The sequence below is a fragment of the Dicentrarchus labrax genome, unplaced genomic scaffold (genome assembly GCF_905237075.1).
Source record: "Dicentrarchus labrax unplaced genomic scaffold, dlabrax2021, whole genome shotgun sequence".
NCBI classification, from domain to species: Eukaryota; Metazoa; Chordata; class Actinopteri; family Moronidae; genus Dicentrarchus; species Dicentrarchus labrax.
The window spans coordinates 16,403,049-16,420,241 of record NW_026136723.1 but is presented as its reverse complement, the minus strand read 5'-3'; the positions used below and the strand labels follow the sequence as shown (position 1 = coordinate 16,420,241).

At 39.4% G+C, this 17,193-nt stretch overlaps 4 protein-coding genes across 5 annotated transcripts; 2 read left to right on the top strand and 2 right to left on the bottom strand.

Moving 5' to 3' along the window:
• The first annotated feature begins 175 nt into the window (after positions 1 to 175).
• lrrc14b (leucine rich repeat containing 14B) lies at positions 176 to 3,616 on the top strand. The gene is made up of 3 exons (XM_051389819.1): positions 176 to 791; positions 945 to 1,573; positions 2,242 to 3,616. The coding sequence occupies exons 1-3, from the start codon at positions 516 to 518 to the stop codon at positions 2,918 to 2,920; spliced, it is 1,584 nt and encodes a 527-aa protein (XP_051245779.1). The 5' UTR covers positions 176 to 515; the 3' UTR covers positions 2,921 to 3,616.
• A 39-nt stretch (positions 3,617 to 3,655) lies between these two features.
• On the bottom strand, positions 3,656 to 5,435 carry LOC127357557 (cytochrome b-c1 complex subunit 7). The gene is made up of 4 exons (XM_051389828.1): positions 5,370 to 5,435; positions 4,528 to 4,596; positions 4,234 to 4,400; positions 3,656 to 3,859 (listed from the first exon to the last, which is right to left on the bottom strand). Exons 1-4 carry the CDS (start codon positions 5,386 to 5,388, stop codon positions 3,782 to 3,784), a joined length of 333 nt encoding a protein of 110 aa, XP_051245788.1. The 5' UTR covers positions 5,389 to 5,435; the 3' UTR covers positions 3,656 to 3,781.
• Positions 5,436 to 6,035: 600 nt separating this feature from the next.
• mterf3 (mitochondrial transcription termination factor 3) lies at positions 6,036 to 9,130 on the bottom strand. Of its 2 annotated transcripts, none has more exons than XM_051389821.1 (8): positions 9,009 to 9,130; positions 7,822 to 8,192; positions 7,541 to 7,693; positions 7,206 to 7,395; positions 6,925 to 7,072; positions 6,723 to 6,794; positions 6,469 to 6,630; positions 6,036 to 6,366 (listed from the first exon to the last, which is right to left on the bottom strand). In XM_051389821.1, exons 2-8 carry the CDS (start codon positions 8,183 to 8,185, stop codon positions 6,172 to 6,174), a joined length of 1,284 nt encoding a protein of 427 aa, XP_051245781.1. In that variant the 5' UTR covers positions 8,186 to 8,192; positions 9,009 to 9,130; the 3' UTR covers positions 6,036 to 6,171. The 2 variants fall into 2 exon arrangements, with proteins under 2 accessions (XP_051245781.1, XP_051245782.1); XM_051389822.1 differs by having other exon boundaries at positions 8,934 to 9,107.
• Positions 9,131 to 9,357: 227 nt separating this feature from the next.
• On the top strand, positions 9,358 to 17,180 carry ptdss1b (phosphatidylserine synthase 1b). Its single transcript, XM_051389820.1, has 13 exons — positions 9,358 to 9,650; positions 9,775 to 9,866; positions 10,493 to 10,537; positions 10,636 to 10,760; positions 10,935 to 11,093; positions 11,548 to 11,699; positions 11,891 to 12,032; positions 12,248 to 12,360; positions 12,601 to 12,666; positions 14,321 to 14,420; positions 14,926 to 14,985; positions 15,399 to 15,477; positions 15,568 to 17,180. The coding sequence occupies exons 1-13, from the start codon at positions 9,472 to 9,474 to the stop codon at positions 15,663 to 15,665; spliced, it is 1,410 nt and encodes a 469-aa protein (XP_051245780.1). The 5' UTR covers positions 9,358 to 9,471; the 3' UTR covers positions 15,666 to 17,180.
• Positions 17,181 to 17,193: the final 13 nt, after the last annotated feature.

The window sequence follows — 17,193 nt, the reverse complement described above, 5'->3', positions numbered from 1 at the left end:
TATTACAAATTACCTTCTCAAATGCATTAAACACTGCAAACTGCAGATGTTTCTGTGGTACAGATTGGATTGTTTCTGTATTGCTGTTCTATTTCTGCTCTCATAACATTGATTTCATTGGTCCTTGCAGCTCATTGTGTGTAGTGTTGGTCTCTCAAAGAGGTGTGAATAGTGACCCAGTGCCATTTTAATGTTGTTCCAACTTATCTCTCTGGCAAAAATGACTGCAAATAGCCACTGTCCCCGACAAACGACGTGAGACAGCTGTTTCTATTAATAACCTCAACCCTCTTACCAACCACGAGACCTCCCTGTGCCTTCTCTGGTCTCACCACAGCAAGCCTGGTCCTAGACAAGTGCGCAACACGCAGACAGACAGCAACAGAGGAAATCAACAAAGCAGCAACCACAGAGGAGGCAAAACACTGACACGCAGAGCTGTTTGACTGCAGCTCTCGTCAACAACCAGGAAACTCAAAGACCTGTTTGTATGAATAAACCTAAAACCTAGAAACATGAAATCACTGCGATTTATTGCTGCTGAGGGCTTCATCCAGAGTGGTCCAAGTGCTGTGGAAAACCTGAACTGTGTGTCTTTTAACCTCTACCCACTTCTCTTCAAGGCCTGCTACCTCCATGAGCAGGCTGACTTGCTGCATGATTTGGTCGAGGTATGGCCTCTTCCTGAGCTCAACCTACACAGGCTCCTGGGAAAGTCAGTCGACTGTCAGATGGACCTCACCACCCGTACCTGCCGACTTTGTCTGAAGGCCATTTTAACTGGCTTAAAGGTATTTAAATGGCCATGTGTACCTCATCATATTCATGTCAAACTCATGTTTTAGTTGCATTTTGTGTTTTTCAGTTCTTGTACTTAATTGTTATGGGCTGACGAGAGAGTCACTTCAAAAGACTTTACCATCATTTCCCCTTGTTTTCTAAAGGATTACGTGCTGTCTCCTCCAAGAACCTACGCCAAGAACTTGCATGTGGTGGACCTGACTGCCCTGAAGGATGTCGAGTACCAGGCCTGCCCCTGCCAGTCCACCCTGGGCCGATGGGCAAGAACCCAGATCCTGACGCAAATGTGCTATGAGACCATGGTGGCCATGCAAAACATCGACTGGTCCCAATCTGTCTTTGAAACATCAATTAATGTCCGTCTGAACGGCTTCGTCACAGGCCGCAACTATGAGATGGTGGCTCAGGCCTTCCTCCTCCTCCGCTACTGTCCACTGAAGCTTCGTTTTGTTGGTTTTCGGGCTGATTCCCTCGCTCTCAAGCAGCTGTTCTATGTTCTTCGCCTAGCAGAACCCGAGTCCATCTCAAAGCTGGAGGTGGTCCACAATGTTCCCCTGGAGGCCATACACTTAGAGGTGCTGCTGTCCAGGGTGGAATTCCCTAAATTACAGTCTTTGACCCTGCCAGCTGGGGCGTTGGATGTTAGAAGGTTGGGCACTGATGAAGAGGATCTGCTGGCCACCATCGGCAATCTACTGGCAAAACTGAGCAGCCTGACTGAGCTCTATGTTAGCTTCTCCACTCTAACGGGACACCTACGCAAACTGCTTAAGTGAGTACATGGCCAGAGCGAGGGATGAAGAAAGACAACATGGGGCCCTTGTTTGTATGTATTATCATGTGAATGAGGGGATGGATGGCTCTGTTGGCAGACTTACGTGCACACTGCAGCATCAAGAGCTTTATTATAGCTCACAATAATCACCTTCAACCAGCGTCACAGCACATTCTAGCTTCAAGGCTCTTGTTTAACAATGGGAGGTATTTTGTTGTTAAAATTGCTGATATGATGCCAGAGTGAGGACAGACAGCTGCACCTGACCACAGTGGCAGGTTAGCCAGAAACCTGCTGGACAGTCTTCACATTTCAAATGGAAATAGAACAAACAGGAGCACAAATCCCAAACAGAGGGGCCAATCACAGTCTGGGATTTAGTTTAAGCAGGTTTTTATAAAGTAAAGGAGGAAAATGTTGCAAAATAGAAACATAAACATGGAAGGTTAATGGTTAGTTTGGGGATATAAGTATTTGTCACAATGTTTAAAAGACTGAATATTGAACTGACTTAAAGGATTTCCGGCACCAAGACTAAATAACAAATCCTACATGAGGATACAAACTACATGTATCTGCTATACACTATATAAAAATGTACATTTGTGTTCAATTCTGGTACCACTGACCTTTTTCCCCTTTAATTTTTAATTTTCTTTACCCAGTCCTCTCAACACTCCACTGCAGTGCTTGGAGGTGGCCAACTGCTCCTTGAACCGTTTGGACATGACATACCTTTCCAACAGCCTCCACAGTGAGGCCCTGGTCCGCCTGGACATCAGCGGGCATGACATCTTCAGCTCTTTCTCCACCTATTTCCACAAACTGCTCAGGCGTTGCTCTGCCACGCTGGTCAGCCTGGCCCTTGAAGAGTGTAACATAGAGGACGAGCACATGGACGCCTTCACTAACACTCTGGCTTGCTGTCAGGGGCTGGAGGAGCTCAAAATCCTGGGAAACCCTCTGACGTCTGTAGCCCTGCTTAGGTTATTCTCCATACTATGTGCAGGCTTTCCGAAGTTAAAGTACATAGAGGTACCAGTTCCCCGTGACTGTTACTCTGAGAATGTCACTTATCCTCTTGATGATTCAGACCTACTGCAGTACAACAAGGAGTTGTTTCAGGAAGTCAGGGGCCAGCTGATTGGGATCCTGGAAGGAGCTGGTAGAGGGAATGTCGAGATATGCACCCCACTCATGGGGGCCTATGACCCAGACATTAATGAAACTGGCAACGAGCTGGGAGTGTCTATGTTAAAAAGTTTTAACGGCGTCATTGGGAACTTCATAGGAACCATAACTGACGTGGACAGCAGGAGAGCACAGGCTCAGAAAGATAATTAGTGGGGGTACCTGTGGAAGGATCAAATAAATGGGTTGACACGCAAGGGTCACGAACTCAGATCTTTTACATGAGTCGAGACATTTGTGTAAAGCAGACCTGAATCTTCAAACCTTACAGAAATGTTCATGCTTTGATGACTATGAGTGACCCCTGCAGACAATTTCTTGCTTTTTAAGTTGGGATGTGCTGATACGATCCCGGCCAAAATCCCTGGATTGGATATCATAGAGACTCTTTCACAGTTTGAGCGTGTTTTTAGATGGCTAGTTTGAGCAAAGTGCATCCATACAAATGCCATACCTATTTTTGAGGCATGACTCACAGCCAACACTGTGAAAATACATCATATTTTATGACATATGTAGGACCATCATCACTTATGAGATATTATCTGAACAGGGAATCATTAGTTTTCCCAGTGTTTCTCAGTGTGCAAGGCAAACAGATGTGCAGTGTAGGTAGATGTAGCTACTATAGTGTGTATAGTAGATACTTGAAGTTTGCCTGGGATTTTTCTTTAGCTATAACCATTGTATATGTTTGTGTGTCTATGCATTGGTTTAAATGTATATTTTTGGATTTGTAAAGGTAAACAGCAGTTATTTGCACCGTGGGACAGATCCAAATTTAGTAAGTATACAAATGTAACGGTTACATTTTGTCATACTAATAAATCAAATCTTTAAATAGCCTACTATCCATTGTATATGGTAAAAATGCAACACACCCATATCTTCGAAAATGTAAATGTTTTTAATGAGTACTGTCTTATATAGATCACATTTCATTTTAAATACTACATCAGGAGACAATTATGCACCGACCAAAGATAAGGATTAAGAGCTTCGAGCAGGAAGCATCTATTTCTTCATCCACTCCTCTTTTTCTTTCCTCTCACGGATCACCTCAGCCAGATGGGGTGTCAGGTAATGGACATCCTAAAAGGGAAATGATAGGAAGGATCAATATCACAACTCAAATCATTCTAGATTCAAACATTTTTGCTGACTCCAGGTAGGTAAACATTACGATTGGAGAGGCTCCAAAACCTACATTTCAGTGTGTTATTTTTGAATTTCACATTATGACAACAGTTGCATACTTTACACTGAGATTTCAACATGTTTGCCATCTGCCTGCAAAATTATTTAGTGAGTAGTTAAAAGTAATGAAATTATAATAAGACAACGCTACTGCGACTATCTACATGTACTATTTAAAACTACATACCAGTAAGGTGGGGAAACAATTCAGTATAATAGTATGCCTTTACATTACATTAAATTTACAGATTTAAATTAGTTTAATGAACCTCTTCAAATTTCGTCCACTGTTCTTTGGGGAGGATCTGCTGCTTCATGGAGAGATCCATTGCTCTCTTGATCCTGAACATCCTATCGTTGTACTGGTCCTCTGAAAGCCTCTTCAGAGATTCTTTCACATCCGAATCCTCATAGAGTGTGTCATCGCGCATTAAACCTGCCACAGACAACATGCAATGCTGAAGATGCTTTAAAAAAAAAAAAAGGAAAAATCACCGATACAAAAGCCCATATTCATTCAATTATGTTTTCTAACTACATTCATATTTTCATGACATACTTACCGAGCTTATTGAAGCCACACATGCTGTAATACCATTTGCGGAATCCAACCAGGAGCCGGCCTGACGCAGCTGTGAATATAACAGGACACAGACAGGATCAGACAGGAAGGGCAGATTTTTATAATTACCATCAGATGTGGGGAAGAAGGAGTGAGTGATACAGTATTACTACTTAAATACGAATTTATTATTTTCTTTGCCATTAACCTTTCAGATCAGCCACGTTTGTAGGGAGCATACACTAAAGTAGACTAAAAAACATAAACCTGTCAGACATGACTCAGTTCCTCATATAAAACAACATCAAACTCGACAACTTCACTTTTAAGTTAGTAAATATGTAGAAACCATTATATCTGATAAAGACAATAAGACAAACAGTGGAAAACTTTTGCCCTTCTGATCATTTGACATCTTTTAAGTTCATTAAAAAGATGAAACAACAAAACAACAGTAACTGCTAAAGAGCTAATATTAAATAACATCCGAGTATAAATGTTACAGATCAACACCAAACCGTAGCTGGACGAAGCTTTAACCCACTGAAGGGAGAGCAGAGTGTTTAGTTTTAACATTCATATTAATTTAATATTAATTTCTTACACTGTGATTACCGGAGGACGCTAAGCTAACGTTAGCTAACCCGTAGCTTTAGCATCAGTTAGCCAAAGGACACTAAAGGACACAAGTCAAATGCGCCAAAAAACACGTTTTAAAGCCGCATTACGCGACCACAGCACAGTATAACGTGTTAATATATTAACAAGCTTCACAACATGACGGTATGAAACCATATTTAGCGAATTTAGTGTAAATGTTAGAAAGAAACAACGTTGATTTACCTGGTGCCCTCGACGCCATCTTTACCACTGAGGAACGACCGCGGTGCGTTGTGGGTAACCTATTCAGGTCACTGGGCGATTGCGCAACTTCTCTGTACGTGTTTACAGCCTGTCTGCAAGTTTAAATAATTATAATCTATATAACAAGGAGACGTCTTTAAAAGCTCTGAATCCGACCGTGAAACCAAATGAACATATAGAATTTATTTGATTTAAAAGAACTAGTTGATTTGATTAAGACTGATTTCATATTAGATAAACCAAACACAAAGTGCTGGACTACAGAAACTTTACCGAGTAAAAGGAAAGAATGTAATTTATATATTTTATCAATTGATTTATTTCCAGATGCATTCACATGTTAAGCAGCATATTATTACTGTTATATTATTCAACTATATTTATGATGATGCCTCCTGCATTCACACCCAATTACAAGTTCTTTGAATTTGTAACTAAGTGCTTGAGTCAACACTCTTAGCTGTAGATCTGATTCTTTTCTAATTGCAAACTACAATCCACTCTCATTAATCAATACATGATGGATGACCATATTCTTCACAGCCCCTCAACTGAGGCAAATATTTTGAGGGACTGGATTAAACATAACTTTTATCACATTTAGATAGTTGTGGGAAATAAAAGTAGTATTTCAGACAGAGGAGGTGATATACATTGTGAACATTTATTAAACATCACATTTACAAAGCAACTACTTCATTCCATAATAACTGATGTTTGTTTGAAGACTTCCATGTCTGCATATATCTGACATTATGGTATTTATTCTGTGTTTGACCACTCAAAGGGTCTTTTGGAACAAATTAAAATCTTCCAATGTGGCCAAAGCCAACTCAGTGCAAAACGTCTCATTGGGCAAAGACACAAAGCGTTCCAGGGAGATGTAGTTGGGCAGGGCGGGGTCATACTGAGCCTTTCCAAGGTAGTTTAGGAACAGGTGGCGCTCTCTGACACGCAGGTACCTGCTATTGAGGACCTATGGGATATAAGATGCTCTTGTTACAGTTCAGAATATGGACAAAATACACAAGGAATTAAGTCCACATTGACTAAAAACAACCAACAGCAGTCAATCTACCTGTGGGAACTTGGTGATCAGGTGGTGGGGCACCTTCATGGTGTTGTGGAGGAAGTCAAATATTTGGATTAGCTTCCTTTTCTGAACAGTCAACACTTTTGGGACGGCAATAACTATGTGTTGGATCTCATTTTCCTTGAAGCCAAGCTCTATTTGACACACCTGTGGAGCACATTTACAAACAGTATTTCAACACTGCACCTCAAGGTTACTCAAACAGTGTTTTCTAATAATGTCTTTTTACCATTCAGTACCTTCAAATTTTCTTTAATGGGCTCCAAACTTCCAGACAGTAATTTGGGTTGACGAACTACAATGTTCCGTATCTGAAAAGAAAAACACTATTATTTATTTTTCTGATAACAAAATCACAACACACTGGCATAATATACTGTACAGAGAGAATCCAAGACAAACATGGCTCGGTTTCTCCTACATCAGTTAAAAGATGCTTACATTGGAAGCACTGAGTTTGAGTTGCTTCTGGTAGAACCCCAGTCTGTTGTCCAGCCTCTTCACATTGAAGCTGAGCAGATATGGAGCTCTGGATACCATCAACGCAACATTCTCAGAACTGAACTCCTGTGACTTGAGATAGTCCACCCTTTGAAAACAACAACGAGAGAACATTATTAAGACTCATAGCAGGTGCATCAGACAGATTTAATTTAGAATAAATACATTTGGTATATATAAAGGCATCTAATGTTCATGTTTCTGAGATTCCTTCATGTCACCTGGACCGTAGTTGTTGCAAATTCTTTGTGAGAATGAAGGGGTTCCGTGAGATGATAGGGCCGAAGCTAGAGTCTTCCACCCCAATCTCTTTGAGAAACAGCAGCTTTGGGGCTACATCTGTGTTGAAGTTGAGCCTCAGCAGCATGGAGCCCACGTTGGGCCTTTGTTCAAGACTCCACAGCTTTACACCTGCAATGAGAGGATGAAGGATTACAAATGTGTAGCCACCAAAAAAAAGAAAGAAGAGATTTTGGTTGTCAGACTTTTAAGATCATTGCTTATATCATAATAAATATGAAGATACTTCCAAACTACAAGTCTGAGGTTTAATTACCTAGCTGTACCAGTTTGCTGAGTGTCTCAGACTGGTCAACATAGTCACTCAGAGAGGTGGAGCATGGAGGCATGGTAGAAGGAATAGATATACCCAGAGCCTCTTCATCACTGATCAACTCTAATGCTGAAAGTTCAGTAGTAGCATCCAGATCTAGTAAATTAAGAAAATAAAGACAAAACAATTTATTCAACTCCTTCATGAAATAAAAATAACATTTAAATCAAATTCTTATGTTATATAAAAGGGTTTTATGGTCAATAACACCAAAACAATAGTACCTAATGACATCTGGCCTTTGGTTACTGGCATTTCAGCATCTCTGATTGGCAACGCGGGGGTCTTGTACACCACAACATCAGCTTTTGACAATTGTTCAGTATCTTTGTGTTCCTTAGCTTCAGTTGCCAAATGTCTGGCAGTTAAGTCTCTGTAACAAAACATTGGTTGTTTCCACCACTGTCTTGCCTGCATTGTGGTGCGATTCCCGCTGATAACCGAGGATCCATTTAGGATTTTCGTGGGTAACCTTGTAAGTGTAGCGCAATGGTGAAACTGAGTGGAAAATCGGCAAGTAGTAGCCACTGTCTTTGAGAAAAGACGACTTCGGTATTGTAGACACAGCTGTGTGAAGGATGAAGACATCGCAATTCTGCAAGAAAAAGATAAATCATGGTTTATTGAGAGTACTTCATAAAAGCTTAAAAATTGTAGTAACTTTCAATATACAGTACTTAAACACAGCGGCCAAAACAAATGTAAGGTGCTTCGAAATACAGAAATACTGCTAAACAAATAAGTAAAGTAAAACATTTAACTATACGAGCAAGAGTTGGACAACCAACCATCTATATATATATATATACGTTATATATAACGATATATATATATATGATATATATATATAAAACGTTATATATAACGATATATATATATATAACGAAATATATATATATATATATATATACGATATATATATATATAAAACGTTATATATAACGATATATATATATATAACGAAATATATATATATATATATATATATGCACACACACCCTTACACATGCACATATTTGCAACTCTGTGTATATATAATTGTTTTTAAATCCTTGTGTATGTTCTGGTCATTCAACGTTACATGCTATTGCCCAATATTGACGTTAGTACAATAAGATGATGGAGTTCTGCTATATCTCTAGTGGCTAATTTTGCTAGCTGTTTATAGCCTCACCACCAGTACCATTCATATATAGAGAAGCATTTAGAATAACTCACCTACCTATTAATTATTTATGAATAAAGGTAAGATACAAAACAGAGGTTTAGGACTATAAAAGAGGAAACTTGAGCCTGATGCTTCGTTAAATGCTAGCAAGCTAGGAGAATAACAAACCTCGTGTAACCTGGAGGGAAGAAAACAGCCAGCCAAAGCCACAATATAACTTCAGACGGTTCACTTTATACTCACAATTTTAATTCAAAGGATTTAATCGTCAAATCAACTTCATCATCCACCAAAATGTGTCCCGCAATGTCAAATGATCTCACGTGGCCATCAACGGAAGGACTTTCCGGAAGTGTCACAATTTGGGATGTACCACGATGACATATGTGTGGGTACCAATAAATACAAATAATATACTGGCGAGGATAGAAAACTAAAATAGCGGAATTTACCTCAAATATAACACTACAGTTGTAAATTGAATTCAGTTATTGTATTGTCGGGTCATACTATTTATATTTGGCTAATACGAAAACGAGTATTTTAACAAACGAACACCCCCCTATTAAGCTCTATGGTTCAGCTCGTCTCCTGTGTTTTCTGTCTTACCAGTATCTCGTCTTTCTGCTTTTACAACTTCTAGTTTCAGCCATTAAAGTTGAATTGGTTAAATTAAGAAAGTAGCTAGCTATCCCGCAACAGCGACATGGCAGGCACCGTGGCTCGCCGAGGCTCTGGAAAGGAAGATGTCGACTATAAGTTACATTTCCGAATGATAAACGAGCAACAAGTAGACGATATCTGTTTGGATTTCTTCTATAAGCCACACACAATCACACTCCTGACATTTACTGTGCTCAGCCTCATGTACTTTGCGTTTACCAGGTAAACTACTGCGTGGAAATGTAACTTTTTTCATGTTATTTGTCCACAATGGCTGTATGTAATATGTACAATGTCTAAGAACTTAAGCTTCCCTTTGTTAACATGTCATACTGTATTGTGACAGGGACGATGAGCACTCCGATAACAACCTCCGAGTTGGTCTGTTGGTGGTTGTCTCCTTCTTCTTGGTCATCAGTGTCCTAGCCTTTCCTAATGGTAAGCCACTGCATGTAACACAATCTACATTCACTCTTTCATTAAATGCGATTAAGTGCCTGCCCATGCTGTTTTCTTGTATTGTCCAATGTACTTCTGAAACAATGAGTCAATTGACATTAATTTGCAACTGGGTTGATAATTAGTTAATAGTTTAAGTCATTTTTCAAGCTCAAATACCAAATAGTCTCCGCTTCCAGCTTTTCAAATGTGAGGATTTGTAGTTTTTCTTTATCTTATGTGATAGTAACATTAATATTTTGGGGTTTTGTGCGAGAGGCACAACAAATATCAGCTAAAAAAGGCAACCTGCCAGTCTAAACATCTGTCCTGATTCAGTGTGTATGTTCATTATTAATGACTAGCTTTTTCCGGAGATTTCAACTGCATCTAATGGTCTCCTTCTCTTGAGAGAGAGTGTTGTCATGGAGATTGCACAGTTGTCACGTATGGAACTTCTGTGATGCTGCATATCTCCCTGACAACTGAGCAAACTCCATGCAACGGAGGAAGACCATGAGATTTGGTGGGTGACTCTGGGAAAAAACCTAGTAAGTGGACCTTTAGTTAATTTGCCTTCTTAGCACACCAAACCTCACCTACTGTTACGATGCTTTCTTCATCAGGGCCCTTTACCAGGCCTCACCCTGCAATATGGCGAATGGTGTTTGGTAAGTGTTCGCCCACATCTGTCTCAGTCACAAATGTTCTGCTTGAATCCAATTCAAAATTTTCTTTATCCTCACTCATTTTCTCCTGTCCTGCACAGGTCTCAGTGTTATGTACTTCCTGTTTCTTGTCTTCCTCATCTTCCTCAACTGGGACCAAGTAAAGATACTGATGTACTGGCTGGACCCAAACCTGCGCTATGCCACACGGGAAGCCGATGTCATGGTGAGGATGGTTTTGAAACTCTGTCATTTTAACCATCAGAAGTTAATACCACATTTAATACTATATATTGGAAGATGTCAGAATGAATAGAAGGATGGAAGCAAAGAAAATGCTACCATGATTACGTGGCTGCCATTGTGTTTCTTATGATTCAGTCACCTTTCCCTTTACCAGGAATATGCTGTAAACTGTACAGTGATAACTTGGGAGCGAATCCTGAGCCACTTCGACATCTTTGCATTCGGCCACTTTGCAGGCTGGGCCATGAAGGCTCTGCTCATCCGCAGCTACGGCCTCTGTTGGACCATCAGCATCACCTGGGAACTCACTGAGGTAGCATGCATGTGTTCAAGATGAGGTCAGTCTGTCCATTTAGAAATCTGTTACGTGTATCGCAGCTGTCCAAGGAGCTTAACAGAAATTCAGCCATAAGGTCATGGAAAAAAGACGTTACTTGTGATTTTGCTCGGTCTGTGCGGGCAACAAGGATTGTTTGTTTGGGAAAAACTCATCGTAACAAAGCAGTAGTATGAGCAGGAGTTTCTGTATATAGCAAGTGCTGTTGCCTTGACTGCTGCCAATTGTTGACTGGATGGATTAGATTATGGGATTTAGCCTAATACCAGATTTACTCATCACAGAATCAACTGCGTCACAGTTTCTTGAGGCCAACAAAGGTGCTAGAATCATTAAAATAACAGGCTAAAGAAATGTAGTCCTTCACTGAAAAATCTCTCACCCCATAAATTAATTTCATTTTCACTTTCGTTTCCACTTTTTTCCACAGCTGTTCTTCATGCACCTGCTGCCAAACTTCGCAGAGTGCTGGTGGGACCAGGTGATACTGGACATACTGTTGTGTAACGGAGGAGGCATCTGGCTGGGTATGACCACCTGTCGGTTTTTGGAGATGAGGACCTATAGTTGGGCCAGCATCAAGTCAGTGAAGCTTATGCCCTTTGCCTTTAACTTTTAACTTTTCCTTTTCTGGCAATTAATATTCACACATCTACAAAATCAAGTAGTACTTGCAGATTTCCATAAGATTGTTTGTATGTAACAGAAAGTTACAGTTATAGTTTATTATACTACAATTCTGGATTCTTGTCATGTTCTCATGCTCTTTTCAGGGAAATCCACTCCACCACAGGGAAGATAAAGCGAGCAGTGCTCCAGTTCACCCCGGCCAGTTGGACTTATGTGCGCTGGTTTGACCCAAAGTCCTCCTCCCAGAGGCTGGCAGGCATCTATCTCTTTATGATCCTTTGGCAGGTACTTTATTCTTTGACCTTTGACTCAGAAATACATTGTCCTCAGTGTAAGGGCTCTAACTAACAATTATTTCAACTGTTAATGTATCTGCTGATTATCTTTTTTAATTAATCAATGAATCAAGTATTTTTAAAAAGTTACCCCCTCACTATGTGATCCTGCTGCTGACATATCCATAAGAAATCCTTTAAAGTCTAACATCCCTTATCTTCCAGCTGACAGAGTTGAACACGTTCTTCCTCAAGCACATCTTCGTCTTCCAGGCGTCTCACCCTCTCAGCTGGTGTCGTATCCTCCTCGTTGGAGTCATCACTGCACCCACTGTACGGTATGTTCAACCTTAAAATGACACCTTTACACTACATGTGAGAGCAATAATAAAAGTGATATACTAGATTTTAATACTCCCAAAAACAAATACTACCTTTTTTAGGTAGCATTTAATCCTGGCATCACAAATTGTTGCTGTGGTCGCTGTTTCAGATGCTTTGTGACATTTAAGTCTGTATGAACACCTTAAAAGCTTTGTACAAATAACAAATTTCTTATTTTCTTCAACCTCTTTCAGACAATATTATGCTTACCTGACAGACACTCAGTGTAAAAGAGTTGGCACACAATGCTGGGTGTTTGGGTAAGTATTTGTCCTGTCTGTTCATGTTTTTCACTGATCTAGAAACATTAAAGGACCAGTGTGTTGGATTTAGTGGCATCTAGCGGTAACAGCCAGTGTTTGGTTTGTCCGTTCTGATGAGATAGATAGATAGATAGATAGATAGATAGATAGATAGATAGATAGATAGATAGATACTTTATTTATCCCGAGGGAAATTCAAGTATCCAGTAGCATACAAGACGTACATTAGATACATTCAACATACATTCAACATACATTAAAATATTAAAAAGTAAAAGTAAAATTAACTTTAACACAGTACATACAGATGGTGAAACACAGATGGTGGCCCGTGGTGTCTGTAGATAAAAACAGCTCATTCTATGGTAACAAGAACACAATAATTCCTACATTCAGGTGATTATACACTAAAGAAAACATAACTATGAATGTCATATTTAACAGCCAATAGATCCTACTAAATGTTACACACTGAACCTTTTGATGGTCATATTTTAAAAAAACCTTGCCCCCAGTGGGAATTATTTTAAGGAGTATCATAACAAAATACATTTTACTATTTCTTTTCTCATTCCAATTGCCATATTTTGGGACAAATTTGCTTGTAACCTGTCAGTTGAATGATAACAGTGTAGTAGTCTGGTAGGTAAACTGATAGTGAACTTTGTCCAGAGTCTGGTAGGTTTTCTATGATCTTGTCGGCATGTATCACAATGAAGGGGCTGTGCCAAGGCTGGTTGGCTATCCCTGTTTAATCAAACAAATCACAAAGGCAACTTAAGGACGACGCCAAAAAACCAACAGTGTCTCATGTTAATGATCTACTCCTGTTTATGGTTGAAATGTATTGGCAGGCAGGGTGAGGGATGTTGTAGATGCACCTATCAAGGATCAAGGAAATTGATTTATCATTATACAACACATGGTTTACAGTGAAATGGAAAGTTTGCGGCCCTTTCATGCTAAGATAAATAATCAAAGTTATCGCACACTCAGAACTTAACAATAAATAGATTCTTCCCACAAGTGGCAACAGCTCTGCAAACTGATAGGAGTCCTCACTGAAAACTTCTGTTTTGTTGGTCACAAGCTATCTTATTAGACTGCAAACTGTTGCAGATCCAGTAAGCTAGTTCAGTGTATTTGACAAATGAACGGAACAGGTTTTATTTGGACTGAAAGGTTTCGTTTCTGAGTGTCTTTATTGAAATTCAGCTTTATAAAAGTGTGAATGAAATTCATCACGTAATGAAGTTATTGACCTCATCTCAGCCACAAAGCTGCTAATGCCCTCAGTCTGCTCTAGTTTCCATAGCAACGAGACAGTCTCTCTCCGTCTGCATGAAATACTCAACAATGAGGCCACTCTGTTGTCCAAGGTTTACCCCTTCAGTGTAACCTTTAAAACTGGAAAAAAGGGTTTCCCACAGCAGTGTGGTGAGTGAATATTGTTTTGGGTTTGATTGGCTGGGAAACAATAATACAGAGCACATACATTTGGATGTGCCACAAGTGTTATGCATCCACAGAGAAGCTCCACTGCAATGAAATGGCATTGCCAAGAGAGGGGGCCATTGTTGAATACAAAAACGTGTTTAAAATTTCCAGAGCAAACACACCATTTATGTGACGTCCTTATATTTCCCTTCAGGGCCATTGCTTTCCTCGAGGCTCTTGCTTGTGTGAAATTTGGTCACGACTTGTTTTCCAAGACACAAATTCGATATGTGTTCCTGTGGCTGCTCTGTCTGGTAAGAAAAGATGAATGTGCATATGTTTGTGTGTTTGTGTGTGTGTGTGTGTGTGTGTGTGTGTGTGTGTGTGTGTGTGTGTGTGTGTGTGTGTGTGTGTGTGTGTGTGTGTGTGTGTGTGTGTGTGTGTGTGTGTGGACTAATAGAGCTATATATGTTTCACTTCAGTCTGTCTAGACCAAATACATGTATTATGCAACTATAGTTCCTGTGTAAATATAATAACATTGCAATGTACCTATGTACATTTTCAAAAAACACTGTTAATCTATACTGTAGGTAAAGGAAATGAAAGGATGTCAGTCAGAATAATATACACTCAGTGACCTGAAAAATAAAGATTTCTGATCAAAGCTGCATTGGGCCCTAGTAACAGTCACCCCCTGTAGCTTGTTGGTATTTCTTTCTTGCTTTTGAGTTTATTTGAATGGTCTTTATTGTACAACACAAAGTCAGTGTGGAAAAAAAATTGTGTTTAATCAGACTTTCTTGCATCCTCTTTTAGGCACTTATCACACTTCTATGTTTGTATGGGATGGTGTGGTATGAGCAACATAAAATGAAGGTGAGATGTTGCTTTTGTTCTTCACTGAATGCTTTGATTACATTTTAATTAAAATTTACAAAATGTTTAAGAGAATCTTAGAAAGAGCTGAACATTTTGAGTTGTGATTGTAGGAAAAGCACAGGTGTTGCTTATTACATTAATTCTGATCTATTCACGTGTCCCAGTCAGCCATGATGGTGTGACAGTGAGCCAGCATGCACAATACCAGGATCCTGAAACTGAAACAGCTAAATAAAACTCAGGCAGCATTCATTTTGTTATTCACTCCTGTGTTTTACCGACTGTGACATGTCACAATATCTTCTATGATGAGGCCGGTAGACAGTCTAACTGACTTGATGTGTCGTTACCCTTTAGAGCTGTGCATCTTATTATCACTACATTCACTCCACGCTTCCTTCTGTTTATAGAGCACTTCTGTGCAAAGTGAGGACTGTGATGACAGCAGTGCTGTCGACTCATGTGGTTTTGTTCCAGATGGCGTTGCAGGTCAGTCTCATAACAGACAGGCTGGTGACAACTCTTCCATTACTCCAACCTAAATGTTGAACATAGTTATGTTTTTTTTTTCATCCATAGCTCAGCGGGATTCCTTGAGAAGTTTACAACCTACAAAACGAAGGAGAGCTTCTGCAAGGAACAGATTTGTGAATGGCCATGGAGGAAAGAGACAATAAGCAACACTGATTGACATCCTCTGTGAAAGAATGAAGGTTACAGTCTTGAAAGCACCCAACAAGGCGAATGCAGTACGCACTTAAATTAACTGAATAATTAAAAGTTGCACCCAGGGTTTAATAAATCCTAGAGGGAAGGAAGCAGACTCACATTGACAAGCCTGATATATTGTTTTAACATACCGCGTTCTAATGACTTTCGGAGTCGGAGGCAAAACACGCTTCATAGACCTGAAGACTGCAGTGTTTGATTCTTTATAGAATCTGCAGTACCAGCAGATCTTTAATACGATGTGCTATGACAAGCACAAAATTGATTTTCTATTTAATATTTTTAAACAGACCTTAATAACCAGGAAACATGCACTGGACTGTGAAAGAAAAGGTGGCCTTATTTGCACTGTAAAAACTAGCATGCAAGCCTCAGCATCGGGCTTCACCCAGCATTTTCAGCTTTAAACTACTGACTGTATGTGGGATGCTTTGCACTGTGGGACAGGTTTAGTTTGTCCAGTCAGTGGTGTGTCGGCTTTATCAGTGTGGTCTGGTTTACAAACCATATGTATAGGTAAGAGGCACGTTTTTGCACTTAACCTCTTTGACACCTCTTCGTTTTTAGTGTGCTAAATTTCTTACTCTTACTACACAACTAGAGATTCCAGTTATTGATGTTTGTAACTTGAGTTGGTGATTTTTAATTTAATATATTTGTTTTTGTATAATAATTGCCAAAAGTAGCCACATTTTTCACTTAACTATAATATAGTAAGGTACAGGTACATGCAGTACTAAATGCTTTTATTCAATCACATGCATCACCAGAAAAGATGAGAGGAGCAACCAAGAGTTACTGAACCATTTGTAGCCTTTATATATGTTATTCTTACCTATTTCACCTTCCATAAATGTGGTTATTGGAACTGTTGAGATGTAAGTTATTTTTGTAATTTTTGTGTGTGTGTGTGTGTGTGCCGTTAGAGTGGTGAGTGGTGGATGATAGGTGTACTGACAGAAAATACTGTGACATTCAATGCAAAAGCACTGTGGTGACATTCAATAGCAGAGGATAATCACTTTTGTGAAAATATCCTTTTTCAAAGTGTTTTTTTTAGTAGTTCAAGTTAATGAAATGTGACGTTAATACAACACAGTAAGTGACTGGTTCACATAAGCTCTTCCTAATATTGTTGATTGCTGCTTTATAGTTTCATCTTTAGTGTAAGTGTTTTACAAACTACCATTAGCTTGACCAATGTTAGTAAGTTAATGTCTACTTATTGAATTTCTATTGATGTTATTTGAATGAAACTTTTTTCAGCACTAGCCTGCCTTGGTGATTTTTATCTTTTACATCAACTTTTTTTTTTTTAAAGTGTCAGACCACACTGTATTTAATATAAAATGTTTTAAAATTGTTCTTTGTAGCCCCAAATGCACAACTTCGTATAACTGATTTCTGATTTTCTATGGGTGGCTGGTTTGTTTTTGTACACATAATTAAATTATCACATATCACTGATGTGTTTTT

What these genes read in the sequence shown, in the direction of transcription:
- lrrc14b (XM_051389819.1), top strand. Translation starts at nt 516, where the DNA reads ATGAAATCACTGCGATTTATTGCTGCTGAGGGCTTCATCCAGAGTGGT. An exon ending in CCATTTTAACTGGCTTAAAG is followed by an intron (nt 792 to 944) that starts GTATTTAAATGG and finishes TGTTTTCTAAAG; the next exon opens with GATTACGTGCTGTCTCCTCC. An exon ending in CACCTACGCAAACTGCTTAA is followed by an intron (nt 1,574 to 2,241) that starts GTGAGTACATGG and finishes TTCTTTACCCAG; the next exon opens with TCCTCTCAACACTCCACTGC.
- LOC127357557 (XM_051389828.1), bottom strand. An exon ending in GTGTGGCTTCAATAAGCTCG is followed by an intron (nt 4,401 to 4,527) that starts GTAAGTATGTCA and finishes TGTCTGTGGCAG; the next exon opens with GTTTAATGCGCGATGACACA. An exon ending in AGTGGACGAAATTTGAAGAG is followed by an intron (nt 3,860 to 4,233) that starts GTTCATTAAACT and finishes TTTCCCTTTTAG; the next exon opens with GATGTCCATTACCTGACACC.
- mterf3 (XM_051389821.1), bottom strand. Translation starts at nt 8,185, where the DNA reads ATGTCTTCATCCTTCACACAGCTGTGTCTACAATACCGAAGTCGTCTT. An exon ending in TCAAACTCAGTGCTTCCAAT is followed by an intron (nt 6,795 to 6,924) that starts GTAAGCATCTTT and finishes TTTTCTTTTCAG; the next exon opens with ATACGGAACATTGTAGTTCG. An exon ending in TGATCACCAAGTTCCCACAG is followed by an intron (nt 6,367 to 6,468) that starts GTAGATTGACTG and finishes TATATCCCATAG; the next exon opens with GTCCTCAATAGCAGGTACCT.
- ptdss1b (XM_051389820.1), top strand. Translation starts at nt 9,472, where the DNA reads ATGGCAGGCACCGTGGCTCGCCGAGGCTCTGGAAAGGAAGATGTCGAC. An exon ending in TCCTGTGGCTGCTCTGTCTG is followed by an intron (nt 14,421 to 14,925) that starts GTAAGAAAAGAT and finishes ATCCTCTTTTAG; the next exon opens with GCACTTATCACACTTCTATG. An exon ending in TGTTCCAGATGGCGTTGCAG is followed by an intron (nt 15,478 to 15,567) that starts GTCAGTCTCATA and finishes TTTCATCCATAG; the next exon opens with CTCAGCGGGATTCCTTGAGA.